Source organism: Rana temporaria, chromosome 2 (genome assembly GCF_905171775.1).
Source record: "Rana temporaria chromosome 2, aRanTem1.1, whole genome shotgun sequence".
Taxonomy (NCBI): domain Eukaryota; kingdom Metazoa; phylum Chordata; class Amphibia; order Anura; family Ranidae; genus Rana; species Rana temporaria.
The window spans coordinates 264,098,078-264,117,612 of record NC_053490.1 but is presented as its reverse complement, the minus strand read 5'-3'; the positions used below and the strand labels follow the sequence as shown (position 1 = coordinate 264,117,612).

The 19,535-nt window shown below is 42.9% G+C and overlaps 1 protein-coding gene across 1 annotated transcript in view; it reads right to left on the bottom strand.

The window, feature by feature from the left end:
• RAD51D (RAD51 paralog D) overlaps positions 1-19,103 on the bottom strand; it is a 48,820-nt gene extending 29,717 nt beyond the window's left edge. Inside the window, exons 1-4 of the mRNA XM_040336900.1 lie at positions 18,958-19,103; positions 7,453-7,536; positions 5,046-5,107; positions 1,495-1,613 (exon numbers count right to left, since the gene is read on the bottom strand). Of these exons, the coding sequence (XP_040192834.1) occupies positions 1,495-1,613; positions 5,046-5,107; positions 7,453-7,534 (263 nt within the window). The 5' untranslated portion in view covers positions 7,535-7,536; positions 18,958-19,103. The remainder of the gene's footprint in view (positions 1-1,494; positions 1,614-5,045; positions 5,108-7,452; positions 7,537-18,957) is intronic.
• Between the last annotated feature and the right edge of the window lie 432 nt (positions 19,104-19,535).

The window sequence follows — 19,535 nt, the reverse complement described above, 5'->3', positions numbered from 1 at the left end:
GGGCAATGGGGAAATTGCCCCCGCGATAGAAAATATTACTGACTCTGAGGCTGAGCCCGCCATGGGGCGATGGGACAACTCACAGCATTAGGTATTACTGCCCAGACACCATAGGTGTGCGCAGTCTATTGAATTAGGGTGTGCACCCCAAAGCTTAAACACACGTGTCTGTGTGTGTTTGTGTGTATATATATATAATATATATTACACACACACACACGGACAGTGTCAGTAGAGGAGTGGATGGTGTCAGTAGGGCAGTGGGGCCTGGGCAGCAGGGGGAATCTGCACCGCACTAGGCGATTAGGGTGTGCCCAGGCTGACCCCCGAGATCGCGCCCGACTGGAAGAGGGAGGTGTGAGCAGCTAAGCAATAGGAGCCGAGTGACTGAACTTCCTGGAGGTGAGCTCAACTAACAGTACATTGTGGGTTAGTGTACAGCAACCTCTATGCTTAGTCTGCTGAGTTACTGCAGCTTAGCATAGGAGGTGCTGTTCGCTTTTCATTTAGCTGTGAGAAATTGGGCTCTTTAAAGCATGGCGACTGCCCCTCGGTGTGTGCCCTCCAAACCCCCAGTGTGTGCTTCCTGACCATCCCCTGGTGTGCCCTCCTGACCTCCCCCGGGTGTGTGCCCTGCTAATCTCCTCCCCCCCAGTGTATGCCCTCCTGAACCTCCCCTGGTGTGTGCCCCCCCCCCAGTGACACCTAGTCCTTTGCTTTACTGATCCCTGTACACTGTCCTACATTCTAATGACCTCTGTACACTGCTCTTCATCCCACTGACCCCTGTACATTGTCCTCTTGCCCCCTGTCCTCCTCCCTACTTACCCCCTTATCCTCTGTCCTGCCAAATCCTGCCCTCTGCCCTGCTAACCCCATTCACTGCCCTACATCCTGCGGACCTCTGTGCACTGCCCTACATACTACTGACCTATGTGCACTGCCCTACATCCTACTGACTTCTGTGCACTGCCCTACATACTACTGACCTCTGTGCACTGCCCTACATACTACTGACCTCTGTGCACTGCCCTACATACTACTGACCTCTGTGCACTGCCCTACATACTACTGACCTCTGTGCACTGCCCTACATACTACTGACCTCTGTGCACTGCCCTACATACTACTGACCTCTGTGCACTGCCCTACATACTACTGACCTCTGTGCACTGCCCTACATACTACTGACCTCTGTGCACTGCCCTACATACTACTGACCTCTGTGCACTGCCCTACATACTACTGACCTCTGTGCACTGCCCTACATACTACTGACCTCTGTATACTGTATGATACATTAAATTCAGTTTTGTAAGCAACACCTAATTTTCTGGCAGTGCTCCTCCCAAGACTAGACTGACACCACCCCTGCCTTTAGCCTGTTAAAGTTATGCTTTTATTTACAGTACTTAAATAACATATCTTGTAGAACATAAAATTTGAACTGTGAAAAAGCAATGTACCCTCATATTCATGTGTGTGAATTCTTACTTGCTGTTTCCCGTGGGAAGAATGGCTGTGGAAATCTTCAGCTCTTCATACAAGTCCGCACCATTTGAAGGGAATGCAGAGTACTGAGCAAGCAGAACACGTCTAACTGCCACAAGTGCCTGAAATACAATATCCACTTTTACACACAAACATTAGTTACTCGTGCTTTGCATAACCTAAATTAGTGGATTTTTTAATTATACACTTTTAAAGAAAAAAAAAAAAAAACACATAATACAGGGTAGGTGCATAGTATATTATTTACATTCAAGTGCATCTATGGTGTTAAAGTGTAACTAAAGGCAAAATAAACCACGTCAGGAACTAAAAACAAAACAAAAAAAACTATTTGGAGAGAATTCCTTTCACTTCCTGTTCCATGGCCAAAACAGGGAGTAAGAGAAAATCCCTCCAAAACAGGGAGTAAGAGAAAATCCCTCCAAAGTGAGAGAATCCCAGTGTGTCACCAGGACTAGTGTCCCCATTGGAAGATTTCCCCTTTATCAGTGTTCTAATGTTAACCCAAAAATTTGAATTTTTCAAAATTTGGGCTCTAATCCATCTCCACTCTGTCCAAAACATAAAAAAGTTGCCTTTAGTTATACTTTAATGTAATGGATCATGGTGAAGTATGCAATAAAAGCCAGCAAACAAAAAAATATACTATAAAAAAAAACAGTATGTGCATATACATTTGTATTACCGTATTCATCGGCGTATAACGCGCACTTTTTTCCCCCTAAAATCAAGGGGAAATCGGGGGTGCGCGTTATATGCCGATGTCATTTTTTTTACCAATGGGGGGGAGCGGGGATTGGGCAGGGGTGTCGTGCCGGCCATCCTACCTCTCCTGGTCCTGGGACAGCCTGCCGGCGTACTAAAGAGATTAAAATAATCGATCGTCCCTTCTCTCCTCTTCTTGCTCCTCCTCCCCCGCCGAGTGTAGCTTCAGATTTGAGGAGGAGAGCAGTCATGTGACCAGCCGAGGGAACACAGTATGAATGAGAAGGGACTGTCAGTGCTTGAACACAGGCTACGGTATGTATTAGAAGGGACTGGCAGTGCTTTTTTTTTTTTTTAAACTTTACAGTACGCTGGCAGTCTCCTGGGTGTACAAGGGGGCTGTGTAATGTAAAGGAGCTGTACTATGCAGGGAGACAATGCTGTTTAGTGTATGGGGGGGCTACGTAATGTGCTGGGATCCGTGTAATGTGCTGGGATCCGTGTAATGTGCTGGGATCCGTGTAATGTGCTGGGATCCGTGTAATGTGCTGGGATCCGTGTAATGTGCTGAGATCTATGTGTAATGTGCTGAGATCTATGTGTAATGTGCAGGGATCTGTGTAATGTGCAGGGATCTGTGTAATGTGCAGGGGGGGGCTTTGGTCTGTGTAATGTGCAGGGGGGCTTTGGAATATAAAAGGGGCTGTTAAAAGTTTTTTTCCTGGAACTTCCCTCTTAAAATTAGGGTGCGCGTTATACGCCGATAAATACGGTAATAGTTTCAGATATAAAGTTAACTGCATATGACAAATGTGTTTGTGTATATATACTAGTGAGATTAGGAGGAAAAAGGGGGAAATAGTTGGAGAGGAAGAAGAGATTTGGGGTGTGAGATGGCAGGCAATATGCTGTCCACGCTATGCCAAACAGCTGTTCAATCCTTTTTGAAGTACCAAGCTGGCCACTAATAGTAGGCTAAAAGATGAAAAAAAAAGGAGTAACAAGTCCTTGGCTTGATTGATATCAATAGGGCTCGCTCTGTATTCTGTTGTGGTGGTAAAATTAATCCACTGATACCCTGAATTGATCACCCTCATTTCTAAGGGGCAAGGTAAGATCTTCCAAGGTTCACATACTGTTTTTTTTTTGGTTCACCAAAGTCCTATTGTGTGAGTGGTTGTCTGCGTGGAAAGAATAATTCAACCACAGTCCCTAGCACAACTGGTCATACCAGGATATCACATTTTGGCACAGGATCTATTGGCCATCACTGACAGCAATGACCAAAGTCCCCTTTTATTCTGGTCTTTGCTTTTTTTGAGAATTCTCCAACTTTACCACTTCCCAATATATATTCCCCCACCAGGCCCGTTCCCATTAACACCTTCTGAATCCATGAATCCAACTAAACAGGGTTCAGCTAGACATACACTCCCCACACTGTATGTACTGTTCATTAGCAGAAATGAGATACAGCCTTTACAGTTCTTACAGAAGTGGTCAAATGAATTACAGTTGACCCTCACAACAAGAGGAAGAGGCTACTGTACTTTGCACATAAAACAGTGGTTAGCATCAGATCACAGGAAACAGGATATAAAGACTAAGGAGGATGATACAGCATACCTAGAATCCTGCACTCTTTTTCTCAATTGTGGGGAAGGTGAAGGTTCCTTTTGTTCACATTTCATGTCCCAAACTCTCAAAGTTCTGGAAAGGTGTAGGATTAACTGCCCCTAAATTGACAAATTTTCACATCTCCATGACCTCGCCTTCTTCCTACTCCACCACAAGTACTACAAAGGCCCTCTCATCAGCACCCTAGTGAATACCCCAAGATCTTGTATCAGAGCATTTTGGTGTAAGCAAGAACCCCCCTGCTTGCTTGCTGAATAGCGAGGATATAGGATCTCTCTTCCACTATCAAGGGAAAGGAAGCCCTTTGTCAGACGTGGAATTGCTAGAATTCAGTTACATTCACAGCTAAATACATTGAGGTCCTTACCTCTGAAAAGTAAGACAACAAATTAAACCTGGGAGGTCTGCCAGTTATAGGGATGCAGTCATGTGTTCACACAAAGCAAGGGCTCCTCTCCCCCCCTTTCCACTCTTAACCCTACCAATCCCCCCCTCTATCCATCTACGCCAGGGATATGCAATTAGCGGACCTCCAGATGTTGCAAAACTACAATTCCCATCATGCCTCTGCCTCTGGGTGTCATGCTTGTGGCTGTCAGAGTCTTGCTATGCCTCATGGGACTTGTAGTTCTGCAACAGCTGGAGGTCCGCTAATTGCATATCCCTGATCTACGCTCTACCCCCTCACACTCTTCTGTGTTCCCTTCTAGAACAATGTCACCCATGTATGGGGCAGGAGGTAGTGGAAAGCTTGGACACTACCTGCTGCTGTGATGGGAGACATTTTAAGGGTGCTGCTGGTATGTACAATCAAAATGGCTGCACTTTATTTCTGCAGCTTTTCCCTTTTACTATTTTACAGTCTGTGGGAACAGAAAATTAGACTGCAAAATATAACTTACCCCTCAAAAAATGCTTGTTGTAAGATTATGTTGATCCAAGTAGTTTCAGTACTTTTAAGGGTACTGATGTCAAACATGTATGCAGAATTTCTGACTTCTCTCTGACTCTATAATCTCCATACTTATCCAAAACAATGACTAAAAAATATTGAAGGCAGTCAGGAAACTAGGAAACTAGTATTTCTAGATGGTCAGCAATGGTAATTGTGTATTTTTCTATTTTTTTTCCCCCCTTTAAAAATGCGACTGGTAAACATAGAATATGCAAAGTCTCTAAAAAAGCATTACCTTATATGATAAGGAGCATTTCCGAGCAAGTTCCTCTAAGTCTGAAGCCACCAAATCAACCACTATAAACAAAAAAAAATATTTCTAGAAAACAGACAACTAGAACATTTGACATATAGGTCTCATGCAAACAACTCGAACATTTGATGTATACCGGTAGGTCCACAAAGCAAAATATAGACAGACGTGTTAATGGATTCTTCCCAAATTGGTCATAGTGTGTGTGAGTGTGGTGGGGGCAGTAGACTGACAGCTCCTTTGGGGGGGAAAGAGACTAAAGTGAAAGTTTATATACATAATCAATTTACTTCAAAAGTTTTAAAGCTAGACGTTCTGCGTGACACCAGTGCTATTAGTATTTTCATAAAGAGGGTATAATGGCAGCTGTAAGTCTCATAATATAACATATTTCTTTTAAAGGAGACAAAGCATTAGGGCTGCAACTAACGATTATTTTCATAATCGATTAGTTGGCCGATTATTATTTTGATTAATCGAATAATAGCCTTAAAAAAATAAATTTGCATTTTTAAACATTTTTGGGCCAATTTGTTGTTGGGCAGATTACAAAACACAAATTGCCGCAAAAACACATTACATGCTTTTCTGCAGCTTCTCCATTGAAGTATATTGAACCAAAAAAAAAAATAGCACCGCTTTGCGTTAAAAAGTCCTTGCCCTTTCCAAATACGCAGCAGCTGAAAAAAAATCATGTAAATGAACTGTAGTGTGTTTCTGAAAAAAGCACCAAAAACAGATGTGTGGGCCCAGGCTTGAGATGTTTAGTAACCTAATGGGGTTAAAAAAACAAAATAGTACAAAAAGAGCAAATAATCGCTACTGTAAGGGGTTCATTTTTTTTTACTATGGGACAGTGAAAGTAATATTTACATTAGCAATTTGCTTTTTTGTACTATAAAAGGTCCAATTTTAGTTTTTTTAACCCCATTTTGTTACTGTCCGATTAATCGATTATGAAAATTGTAATCGATTAATTTCATAATTGATTAGTTGTCGATTAATCGATTGGTTGTTTCGGCCCTACAAAGCATGCAATGTACTGTAATTAGAAGAAATACCCTCTTCCTTTTGGGACTAGTTGCTAAAGTACATCTAATCACTGAACAATAAAAAATAAGCAGATAATAAACTGCATCATTAAAGTGGACCTTCCATAATTTTTTCATCTTTCCATCTATCAAATCTTCTGCCCTTGTTGTATTAACTTTTCAATAATAAAGCATTTTTTTTCTGCCATTAAATACCTTATACAACCCACTTCCTCTTTCTTGTCTGGTCATTAACCTTATCATAAGAAAGCCAGTGAGAGCTGCAGAGATTGAGGTGTGAATCTGTGTGTCTGTGTAAATCCAGGAAGTGAACAGGCAGCAGCTTCTGCTGCCCACATTTAAAATGGCTGCAGCCAGACTGAGTGGAGGGAGATTTCTGCAGCATATTTGGCAAGTAGAGAATCACAGTATAAATAAAATAATATGCAAAGTGATTGGAGGGAAGCTTCAGAAAGGCAAATATGTTTTTATTACAAATTATGTGAGCGGACTGCAGTTCCACTTTAAGAATATTGTTAACAGATAACGCAAACATTTTGTACAGTTGCCCTTTAAATTATGCCCCCAATCTTTTGATTGCATCCATCCTGGTTATATACTTTTCTTCAACCATACCCGGGACCTTTGCGGTTTGGTCCTGCCTGGCACTGTGCAGCCTTTCTACTGAAAATGTCCCTTCTAGATCTTATTCTTACTGCTTATTTGCACCTAGGTCCATTTATTCCTATTAGGCCTCGTACACACGACCGGACATGTCCACTGAAACTGGTCCGCCGAACAGTTTGAGCAGACAGATCCGATCGTGTGTACAGGCTAGCGGACAGATTTCCAGCGGACAAATGTTTCTTAGCATGCTAAGAAACATGTCCGCTGGAAAGCCGTCCGGCGGACATGTCCGCTGGTTAGTACGTCTAACCAGCGGACCGAAATCCCGCGCATGCGTCGAATTGATTCGGCGCATGCGTGGAAGCATTGAACTCGCGAGAGAGAGAACGTCGGTGTCATCTACGTCACCGTGTTCTCTGTCCGTGCGGATTTCCGTTTTCATCGGACATGTCCGCGGGTGTGTACGAGGCCTTAGAGTGCTGTACTCTGCTGGACCACCCATGCTGTCATCTCCCATAGGGGAAGAATAGAACCCAGCCGAGACATTGTCTGAGGAACAACTATGTGGTATCAGGCAGGGCTCTGCAGTAATTATTGCTGCACCTGGGAGGAAGAAAATCATTTTACCAGGAGGGCTGTATTCAGGGTGGTGGGAATTACAGCCCAGCACTATTAAATGTACAGTTGTCTTAAGTGGAACCTAAACTGGAAAAAAAAAAAAAGAAAAATACCTGTTTTCACGTGATTTCTTTTAAGTGTGGCAATTATCTCAGATGTCAATCCAGGACAAAGCCCCTCTCGCAAAATCACCATGTCTGTAGACAAACGCACCAAAAATCATTAGATAAATGGGGTAAGTGCAGTTTGTAAAAAATCATTATTGGAAGTCATTATTGCACAGAAATATATTTGTAAACATTGAATTGTTATACAAGTATAAAATAGAACATAGTTTAAGATATAATGGAATAGAAGAGTCCATTTACTGCCCTGTAGTCTGCAGGCATACTACAGGAGATGGTCAGAGACTGCAGACGTGATGCAAGAGATGGTCAGAGACTGCAGACGTGATGCAAGAGATGGTCAGAGACTGCAGACGTGATGCAAGAGATGGTCAGAGACTGCAGACGTGATGCAAGAGATGGTCAGAGACTGCAGACGTGATGCAAGAGATGGTCAGAGACTGCAGACGTGATACAAGAGATGGTCAGAGACTGCAGACGTGATGCAAGAGATGGACAGAGACTGTGAGCATGCTAAAGCAGTTGTTGGACTGGGGACATGCTTCAGGAGACAGACATATATTATATGAGACTGACAAAAATCACTACTAAAACAGGGCAATAGGGAAACACAGATTAGTGTCTACAGAGGCCCCAAGGGCTGAAAAAGTGCCAAAGGACATCAGATTGGGCACCAAGGTCTTAGACAGTTGTCACTGTAACAAGCACTCCCACTGGAAGGTTATAAAAAATGTGAATAACCTCTAGAGTTGTGATTATGTGGGCAACAAATAATAATTAAAATATATATAAAAATATTTTATTAGATTGTATAGAAAAAATTCATAATAATGTGTTCTAGTACATGATATCTAAAAAAAAATATTGAGAACAATGGAATAACAAAAGATACAATGCCACAATATCTGATTCTCCAAAAAGGAGGCAGTTGAAAGATGGCTCATCCGACGCGTTTCAAACAATAATTACAATTCGTTCTTCTTCAGGGATATCATATTATATCTTTTGTCTATAGTAGAAAAAATAATTTTAACAATATCAAAAAAATATATGTATTGGATATATATATATATATATATAGATTGATAGATATAGAGATTGATATATATATATATCTCAATCAATCACATCCGATGCGAGTCATTTTTGGAATAGAAAAACTCACTTCATTGCATCCTCCACAAATATATGCATTCCCCCAGCAGCCACAGCGCTGTCACAGATTCCTCATCCAGTTACCAAGCCTATCTCGTCGGAGACCGAGGGCGTCTCTAAAAAAAGTCTGGCTGAAAAAATTATAAAAAAATGACCCCATGAATTTAGAGAAGTCCAATTATAACAAGTATTGTGTATATATATATATATATATATATATATATATATGGTTGTCCCGATACCACTTTTTTAGGACCGAGTACAAGTACCGATACTTTTTTCAAGTAGTCGCCGATACCGAATACCGATACTTTTTTTAAATGTGTCCCCAAATGCAGCCATGTCCCCCCCATATGCAGCCATGTCCCCCACATATGCAGCCATGTCCCTCTAGCCATGTCCCTCACATATGCAGCAATGTCCCTCTAGCCATGTCCCTCACATATGCAGCAATGTCCCTCACATATGCAGCAATGTCCCTCTAGCCATGTCCCTCACATATGCAGCAATGTCCCTCTAGCCATGTCCCTCGATGCGGCGGCACGATGCGGCAGGAGCAGCGGGGGGGGAAGGGGGGGGAAGTATTCTATTTAGGTATCGGGGGTATTTGCACGAGTACTCCCGCAAATACTCGGTATCGGTCCCGATACTGGTATCGGTATCTGGACAACTCATATATATATATATATATATATATATATATATATATATATATATATATATACATATACACACACACATACACACACATACCATGGTAAACCCTACAATATACTGCTTACCGTTGGTAGTAGGTTACATAGAAAAGCAGGGACCCATTGGGCCGGATTCATAAAGACGATACGACGGCGTATCTCCTGATATGCCATCGTATCTCAGAGTCCGGCCGTCGTATCTATGCGCCCGATTCATAGAATCAGGTTACGCATAGATATGCCTAAGATCCGACAGGTGTAAGTGACTTACACCGTCAGATCTTAGGCTGCAATTCCAGGCTGGCCGCTAGGTGGCGCTTCCATATCTTTTACGCGTCCAATATGCAAATGAGCATTTACGCCGATTCAGAAACGAACGACCGCCCGGCGCTTTTTTTTTACGTTGTTTGCGTTCGGCTTTTTCCGGCGGAAAGTTACCCCTGCTATAGCAGGGGAAAGTGCGGCGTATCCTATGTTAAGTATGGGCGTCGTTCCCGTGCCGAGTTTTGATTTTTTTACGTCGTTTGCGTAAGTCGTTCGCGAATACGGCCGGACGTAATTTACGTTAACGTCAAAACCAATGACGTCCTTGCGACGTCATTTGGAGCAATGCACGCTGTGAAAATTTGCGGACGGCGCATGCGCTGTTCGATCGGTGCGGGGACGCGCCCGATTTAAATAGTACACTCCCCCTAGCCGCGGAATTTGAATTTACATTACGCCGCAACTTTTCTGAATAAAGCACTTGCCTCAAAAAATAGCGGCGGCGTAACATAAATCAGATAGGTTAGCGGATCTTTAGATCTGCGTAACCTATCTGAATCTAGCCCATTGAGTCTAGTTGTTCCCCTATGAAAAAAGGAAGCCAGCAGCAGCAGACAGATCTATATGATGCTCCTCAGCAGATACGCTGAGGAGAGGGAATGACGCCGTCTTGTCTCCCTGGCGTCCTTTTAAACCCCTCTGGTTCCCCGATTGGCTGGATTGCATCATGTGACCACATCAGCTGGAAGATGTGTCACATTCATCTGTCAAGACGCGGCCCCGCCCCCCTCGCGGGCCGCGCCAATATGGGCGGAACTGGAAGCCCATAGACAGCCCGCCTATCAAGGTAAAAGGACGCAAATGTTATTGCGTCCATGGGAACCAAGAGGACGGGCTGTACCACGGCTGGCAACATATCTAAAGGACCCATGACGACATCCGCACACCAAAACCGGAAACGTCGGTGCCGCCATTTTGGAAGGGGGAAAGATTAATTATTGTGCCAGCACCCTAACATGGGAGAATTCAGATATAGAGGCATTGATTGTACAACCACAGAAATAGGGTATAAGGGGTAATGATCAATAAAATAGAGTCGTCGTCCCCCCCTTGGGGAAGGGGGGGGGTCTCTATTCTATATTGATCAGGGACTGAAAACCCAGCGGTGCCAAAGAAAATCTCCCAAATCTAAAAGCTGGGAGAAAACAGAAGTCAAAGAAATCAGCATAGGCTGAAAAATACCAAGACCGCTTTCTTTGGCACCGGAGGATAGGAAGGTACCCTGTGATCAGAAGCAGCATAGACATATGGAATAAAAAAAAAACGGAACAAAGACAGCACAGTGATATCACTGGAACAAAGCAAACAGATGTGAAGGTACATATACATATTAGTGATTTAAATTACATTTTTAAACATAAATACAAAGACCATCATAATTAAACAATAATCTTAAATTAAAAAATAACCCCAGTATATGTGCACTGTATCTCTAGGAGTCTCCTACAGTCTCTATTCCTCCAAGTTTGCATATGGAGATCTTAATCCTCGGATAACCCCAGACAGGGGAAAATGGACTATGGGCTTTTAGTGAATGTAAAAGTCAAGAAAGACCCTCTATGCGTCATCGATTGCATGAAGGGTAATATTAATTTGTTTTCCCTGAATTAAACCCATCCAAAAAGGGCCTAAAACTTTCCATCTCATTCAGGCCAGGAGGTGTGGTGGCTTTAAGGCGCCTGATCCAGCGCATCTCCCGCTGGAGCAGGACCTTATTCCAGTCTCCACCTCTTAGGGGGATATGTACTCTTTCTATGACAGAAAAGGAAACTTTGGGCATTTTGTATTGATGCTGTCTTGCAACATGCCTCCCTAGGGGGAGGTATAGGTTTCCTATTTTCATACTGTGTACATGCTTTTCCACTCGTTTCTTTAGTTCTTGCCTGGTTTTTCCAATATAGAAAGCCCCACATTGGCAAATCATAATGTAAACTACCCCCTGTGTTTTACAGTTGGCAAAGTGTCGCAGAGTGAATGTTTCCCCATTAGGTAAAGCCAATGTGGAACCTCCACCTATGACAGAACATTGCGTTCATGCTCTACATGGGTATGTCCCAAAGGTTCTACAAGGATCCCCTCTAGCATCACCTTCGTATTCACTCTGTACGAGCATGTTCCCAATAGAGGTTGCCTTCCTAAAGGTGATCTGGGGTTTGGAGGTTACACATCCTTTCAGAATTGGATCCTCTGTGAGGAATCGGATAGACCAGTATTTATTGATGACCTTTCTAATTTTCAGGTGCGCATTTGAATAGGTCATAATAATGCGAGGGATGTTGTCCTCTTTTTTTCTTTTTCTTGTTCTTATTATTTTTGAAGATCAGATCACGTCTCTTAATTCCTAGGACTCTGTTAAAGGCTTTCCTGAGGCTTACAAAGGAAAAAACTGCGCTAACCAAATAATAAAAAAATATAGTTCATCAATAAAGATCAAAGGCCGCAGTTTGATAAGATAAGCATAAATGAGATAAGCATAAACAACATAATACAGGGGTTGACAAATTTGCTTGGAATCTAGGAGCCAGCTAAAAAATTTAGGAGCCAGAAAACGCGCCCTGTCCCGACGAGCTTGCGCGCAAAAGCGAACACATACGTGAGCAGCGCCCGCATATGTAAACGGTGTTCAAACCACACATGTGAGGTATCGGCCCGATTGGTAGAGCGAGAGCAATAATTCTAGCCCTAGACCTTCTCTGTAACTCAAAACATGCAACCTGTAGAATTTTTTAAACAACGCCTATGGAGATTTTAAAGGGTAAAAGTTTGTCGCCATTCCACGAGCGGATGTAATTTTGAAGCGTAACATGTTGGGTATGAATTTACTCGGCGTAACATTATCTTTCATAATATAAAAAAAAAATGGGGATAACTTTACTGTTGTCTTATTTTTTAATTAAAAAAAGTGTAATTTTTTCCCAAAAAAGTGCGCTTGTAAGACCGCTGCGCAAATACGGCGTGACAAAGTATTGCAACGATCGCCATTTTATTCTCTAGGGTGTTAGGATAAAAAATATATATAATGTTTGGGGGTTCTAATTAGAGGGAAGAAGATGGCAGTGAAAATAGTGAAAAATTACATTAGAATTGCTGTTTAACTTGTAATGCTTAACTTTTAATACCAACGGCCACCACCAGATGGCGCCAGCTTACACATCTGGTGGTAATAACTTGTAATACCAACGGCTCACCACCAGATGCCCCCCCTTCCAAGCCAAGTCGCCAGGGCGACCTGGCGACCGGGATTTGTCGAGCCCTGACATAATATAAAGTAAAAACAGCGCCAATGCAGGAAACCAGCAACCAAAATTAGCACCGGAATCACAAAGAATAAAGTCTTTATATCCCAAACCTAAATAAATAATTGGGATGAAAAATAAAAAATAAAAGTCCCAAATGTGTGGATTAAATCACATCAGAGCCCACAGGATAAAACAGCACCACCGTGATAACGACTTCTGTGAAGAATCCACCACCTTATGGAAAGCCGCTTACCAGAGCAACCAGATTCATTAGCATTAAGCATGAACTCCATCCACGGGTTAGGACACCGGACTGCAGGGATTCCAACGAGTAGATATCCGAAGGTAAGCTCAATTGCTCATAGAAAAAGGTCCCAGTTCATAGGTATGGAAGAAAAAACGGACCATAGTGTAATTCTGACGTCACCGCGCTCAACGGAAGGAGGAAGGGCTCCTATAGTGCCGGCCAGCATCTGTTTTACATGCTTTTAAAACTCTTATGTTTGCAAGTACGATTCTTCTTTGTTTTTTCTATTACATTTTTTACGGAATTACACTATGGTCCGTTTTTCTTCCATGGATGGATGAGCCATCTTTCAACTGCCTCCTTTTTGGAGAATCAGATATCGTGGCATTGTATCTTTTGTTATTCCATTGTTCTCAATATTTTTTTTATATATCATGTACTATAACACATGAATTTTTTCTATTTTTCTATACAATCTTTTTTCTTTTATCTCTTTATTGCTTTTTTCTTTCTCATATACAAATATACATTTCCCATTTTCATTAAAAATCACATCAATACAAACATTTCATTACATACTTCACATTATATCTTCTTTCATTTGCCTCCCTTTTTTTTTTTTCCCCCTTTCTTCCATTGATGTAGTTCCCTCCCACTTCCATACCCCCCCTACCCTAAGGCAGTTGTCACATTTTTTTCTATACAATCTAATAAAATATTTTTATATATATTTTGATTATTATTTGTTGCCCACATAATCCCAACTCTAGAGGTTATTCACATTTTTTATAATCCTTGAAGGATGATGGCAACGTTCATATGCATGAGCTGTTTTTTTCTCCCACTGGAAGGTTGCACCTTATTGCTATGATTGTCACCTGACCAGTAAAAACATGCCTTGTCCCTGTTAATAGGAAAGAGACCAGAAAGCGTTGCTTCTTCCCTGAAAAGGTGGCTTCCTACTTGCTTCCTGCCTGACAAATCAAAATGCTGGATTTTTCCTCACATTATCATCAGCTGTCCTGGTGACAATGGTCATCAGTAGGGTTGCACCGATACAGTTTTTTTTATTGGAAAGTATGAGTACAGATACTTTTAGTCAAGTACTCACCGATACCGATGCGATTTACATTAATACAAAATAAATGTCTGAATTGCATACGATTTCCCACACCACTCCCACGTGTGTACAGCCATGGCCAAAAGTTGTGAGAATGACACAAATACTAATTTTCACAAAGTCTGCTGCCTCAGTTTTTGAGATGGGAAATTGCATATACTCCAGAATGTTATGAAGAGTGATCAGACGAATTGCAATTAATTGCAAAGTTCCTCTTTGCCATGAAAATTAACCTAATCCCATAAAAAAATAATTCCACTGCATTTGTGAAGAAGGCTAGGGTGCCCAAGAAAGTCCAGCAAGCGCCAGGACCGTCTCCTAAAGATGATTCAGCTGCGGGATCGGAGTGCCACCAGTGCAGAGCTTGCTCAGGAATGGCAGCAGGCAGGTGTGAACGCATCTGCACGCACAGTGAGGCGAAGACTTTTGGAAGATGGCCTGGTGTCAAGAAGGGCAGCAAAGAAGCCACTTCTCTCCAAAAAAAACATCAGGGACAGATTAATCTACTGCAGAAAATATGGTGAATGGACTGCTGAGGAATGGGGCAAAGTCATATTCTCAGATGAAGCCTCTTTCCGATTGTTTGGGGCATCAGGAAAAAGGCTTTTCCGGAGAAGAAAAGGTGAGCGCTACCATCAGTCCTGTGTCATGCCAACAGTAAAGCATCCTGAGACCAATCATGTGTGGGGTTGCTTCTCATCCAAGGGAGTGGGCTCACTCACAATTTTGCCCAAAAACACAGCCATGAATAAAGAATGGTACCAAAACACCCTCCAACAGCAACTTCTTCCAACAATCCAACAACAGTTTGGTGAAGAACAATGCATTTTCCAGCACGATGGAGCACGATAAGGCAAAAGTGATAACCAAGTGGCTCGGGGACCAAAACGTTGACATTTTGCGTCCATGGCCTGGAAACTCCCCAGATCTTAATCCCATTGAGAACTTGTGGTCAATCCTCAAGAGGCGGGTGGACAAACAAAAACCCACTAATTTTGACAAACTCCAAGAAGTGATTATGAAAGAATGGGTTGCTATCAGTCAGGAATTGGCCCAGAAGTTGATTGAGAGCATGCCCAGTCGAATTGCAGAGGTCCTAAAAAAAAAGGGCCAACACTGCAAATACTGGGGTAGATTCAGATAGAATTTACGCCGGTGTATCCATAGATACGCCGCGTAAATTCAAATCAGCGCCGGCGTATCTACTTTCTGTATACAGAAAGCTAGATACGCCGACATTTGCCTAAGATACGACTGGCATAAGTCTCTTACGCCGTCGTATCTTAGGGTGCATTCTGACGCTGGCCGCTAGGGGCGCTTCCGTTGTTGTTGGCGTAGAATATGCTAATTACCTAGATACGTCGATTCACAAACGTACGTACGCCCGTCGCAATGTATTTACGTTGTTTACGTTAGGCTTTTTCGGCCTAAGGTTGTTCCTGCTATTAGGAGGCGCAGCCAATTTTAAGTATGGACGTTGTTCCCGCTTCGAAATTTGAATTTTTTACGTCGTTTGCGTAAGTCGTTCGCGAATAGGGCTGGACGTAATTTACGTTCACGTCGAAACCAATACGTCGTTGCGCCGTACTTGGAAGCAATGCACACTGGGATATGTACACGGACGGCACGTAAAAAACGTCAATCACGTCAGGTCATCCCACATTTACATAAAACATGCCCCCCCTTCCACATTTGAATTACGCGCGCTTACGCCGGCCCCATTTACGCTACGCCGCCGCAACTTACGGAGCAAGTGCTTTGTGAATACTGCACTTGCTCCTGTAAGTTACGGCGGCGTAGCGTAAATACGATACGCTGCGCCGCCGTATCATTGCGCGCCCCTACGTGAATCTACCCCACTGACTCTTTGCATAAATGTCATGTAATTGTCGATAAAAGCCTTTGAAACGTATGAAGTGCGTGTAATTATATTTCACTACATCACAGAAACAACTGAAACAAAGATCTAAAAGCAGTTTAGCAGCAAACTTTGTGAAAACTAATATTTGTGTCATTCTCAAAACTTTTGGCCACAACTGTATATAGAAAGGGAAGTGCCATCTAGTGGGCAGTTCACTAAAAATGTTATATCTCACATTAAAGCGGTGTTTCGGCCTCCCCCTCCAAAAAATTTTAAGTCAGCAGCTACACATCCCATAGCTGCTGACTTTTAATATTAGGACACTTACCTGTCCTGGAATCCAGCGATGTTCCCATCGGCTGTCAGATGCTGCCGTCGCCATTGCCTGTACTGGCCCAGCAGGGGAAGGAGGGGCCAAACTTAAAACGTACCTGTCAAACCCGGTACCCGAAAGGTGACAAATGTGGCATTGGGGGGGACGGGGACAAAAAAAGCGGAAGTTCCACTTTTGGTTGGAACTCCACTTTAAGTACATATCTGATCAAATGCAAAATCTGCAGTGTCCCGGTCCCGCCGATGATAGAAAACCACGGCTGCTGGAGGTGCTCCCTGGGCTGAAGGAGAAGTTCCGAGACCCCTGTGGGTAAAGGGCAGAAGTGATGTCAGCTTGGTGGCAGACCACCTCTACATCTCTTCCAGTCCTGTGAGCATCTTCAGTGGTCGTGATTTTCTATCATTGGCTGGACCAGGACACTATGCAGATTTTGCATTTGACTAGATATGTACTTAAAGCGGTTGTAAAGGCAGAAAGTTACTTATGTTAATGCATTCTATGCATTAGGATAAAAAGCCTTCTGTGTGTAGCAGCTCCCCTAACACTTACCTGAGGTCCCCCTTTGTCCAGTGATGTGCACGAGTGTCTCAGCTGTCAGAAATCCTCCTCCCCGATTGGCTGAGACACAGCAGAGGCGCCATTGGCTCCCACTGCTGTCAAAGTCAGCTAGCCAATCAGGGAAGAGAGAGGACGGGTCGGACCAGAGCTCTGTGTCTGAATGGACACAGGGAGCTGTGACTCAGCTTGGGTGCCCCCATAGCAAGCTGCTTGCTGTGGGGGAACTCGGCAGGAGCCAGGATCCCAGAAGAGGGACCTGAGAAGAGGAGGATCTGGGCTGCTCTGTGAAAATCCCCTGCAATGGAGCAGGTAAGTATTACATGTTTATTATTTTTATAGGGGAAAAAAAAACAAGCCTTTACAATCACTTTAATGAGAGTTAAAACATTTTTAATAAGCTGCCCATCTAGATGACGATTCTCTTTCTATACACACACAGGATTGGTGGAGAAATCGCATAAGATTCAGACAGGATTCGTACTGCATCCCTGTTCAAATCACATGCGATTCTTTGCAGTGCAATTTGCTTCCATTCATTTTGTATTGATTTTCAGCACAATATTGGTGTATCCCTAGTCATCAGCACAAACTGAGGGAGTGACTCAAAGGCACAGACAGCAATAAAAAGCTGACCCCCCCCCCCCCCCACTCTATCCAAAATTGCATAAAAATAGCCTTCAGGACACACTTAAAAGTTAAAAGGAATATTAAACACAAAACTATAGTATATTGCAGCTTACCAGTCATTAGATGTGGTGGCTGCATTCGTTTTAAAGTAAACCCTCTTGTAAAAAAAGAAAAAAAAAAGACAACCTGCAAGACAAAGGCATAATGAGCTAGAATGCTATATATACTAGCTCATTATGCCTTTGTCTTGCAGGTTTTCGTTTTTTTTTTTTACTTACCTGAGATCGAAGCCCCCGCAGCGGCCCATGTTCACCTTCTCCGACGCCGCCATGATACCCGGAGTGACTTCCGGGTATCGCTGCTCCGGCGCTGTGACTGGCCGGAGCAGCGATGACGTCACTCCTGCGTAACCACTAACAGCATGATGCCGTTAGTAGCGGCAAACTCAGTGCGCCTGCGCCCGATGTCTACGACGCATGCGCCGTAGACATCATTGCTGCAATTTTTGGCAAATATCTCCTAAACCTTTAAGGTTTGGGAGATATTTCTTGCACCTACAGGTAAGCCTTAATCTAGGCTCACCTGTAGGTTAATGTGGTTGTAAAGGGTTTACAACCACCGTTTTCACCAGGTGATCTGGCCAGTGACCAAACTCTTATTAGAGGAAGGAGCATAGGAGGCACATCAGACAGCTGCATTCTCAGTCTGGGGGGGGAGGGTAGTGTTAGATGTACTAGCAAATTTAGCTACACTAACAAACTGAAGCCAAACTCCAGCTAATACTTTATAAGTAACTACAGTAAAAAAAGTTTTGTCCCCCTTTTCCTTTTGGGATAAAGGTTTTAGATGAATAAATAAAACGCTGATCATTGTAAGCACCCCTGTAAGCAGTCATGCAACACTATACCTAAATACCTTTTATATCATTCTTGTTTGCCTTACTTTCTAGTATAAAATAATGGTTTGTCTCATCCCTTTAACCGGTACATCTGGAAGAGCGCTTGTTCTTTTGAAAGACAACAGACTTACTGTCAGGACCACCAGATGAAAATAGAAAAGATAAAAAGGGGAAACTAATACAGACATCACATTTATGAATTGGTAAACTGTGATATAATAAAATGTTTAGTTTTGGGTGTAATACTGCTTCAAACATGGCACTATATGTGATTTACATAGGGCAACAAACCTTTCCAGCGTTTACCACCTGCGCAGTGTTTACAAAAAGGAATCCTCATCAGAGCACACAGAGCTAGAATTCCACACTACAGTAAGCCTTCCTCCTACCATTCAGCCTTCCTGTAGTTCTAGTTCTGAAATCCCTTTCTATTACCTTGCAGTGTAGAGCCCAGCACAGTCCATTCACATCATACTGCCCAGTCCTTCTCTATAGAAAGACATGCACTACACAACACTGCCATTTCCACTCCTCGGTGCTCACACTTCCTGGATGGGATCCTGCCGGTCATGTGACACCGCTTCTTCCAATCAGCATCCTCGCCTCCTTGTCTCTGTTTTCTTCCAGCCGTCCCTCGTCTGAGCATGCAGTTTATGTAGAATCTAGATCCTTATCTATCATACAATAAATCCCTTTTCCTAGAGTACCAAATTTTACACGTGAAAACACAAAGCGAGGATGAAACCAAACAGCCTCTGGGAAGGAGTGAATGTATGAAATATTTCAAAAAAGACAAAAAATAAAAAGATCATTTTGGTGGAAGGCTCAACTGTGACCTAAAACGTTTATAGAGATATTTAGGGATTCACAGACAGAAAACAAGGTGGCTTTGGGCCATTTTTCCACCCTTGAAGGCTGGTTCACATTAGTGCGATGGCAGACATCGCATGTGATTCGCAGCGCATTGCTGTGTAGATCACATGCGATGTCTGTGCGATGCAAATTCAGCCATA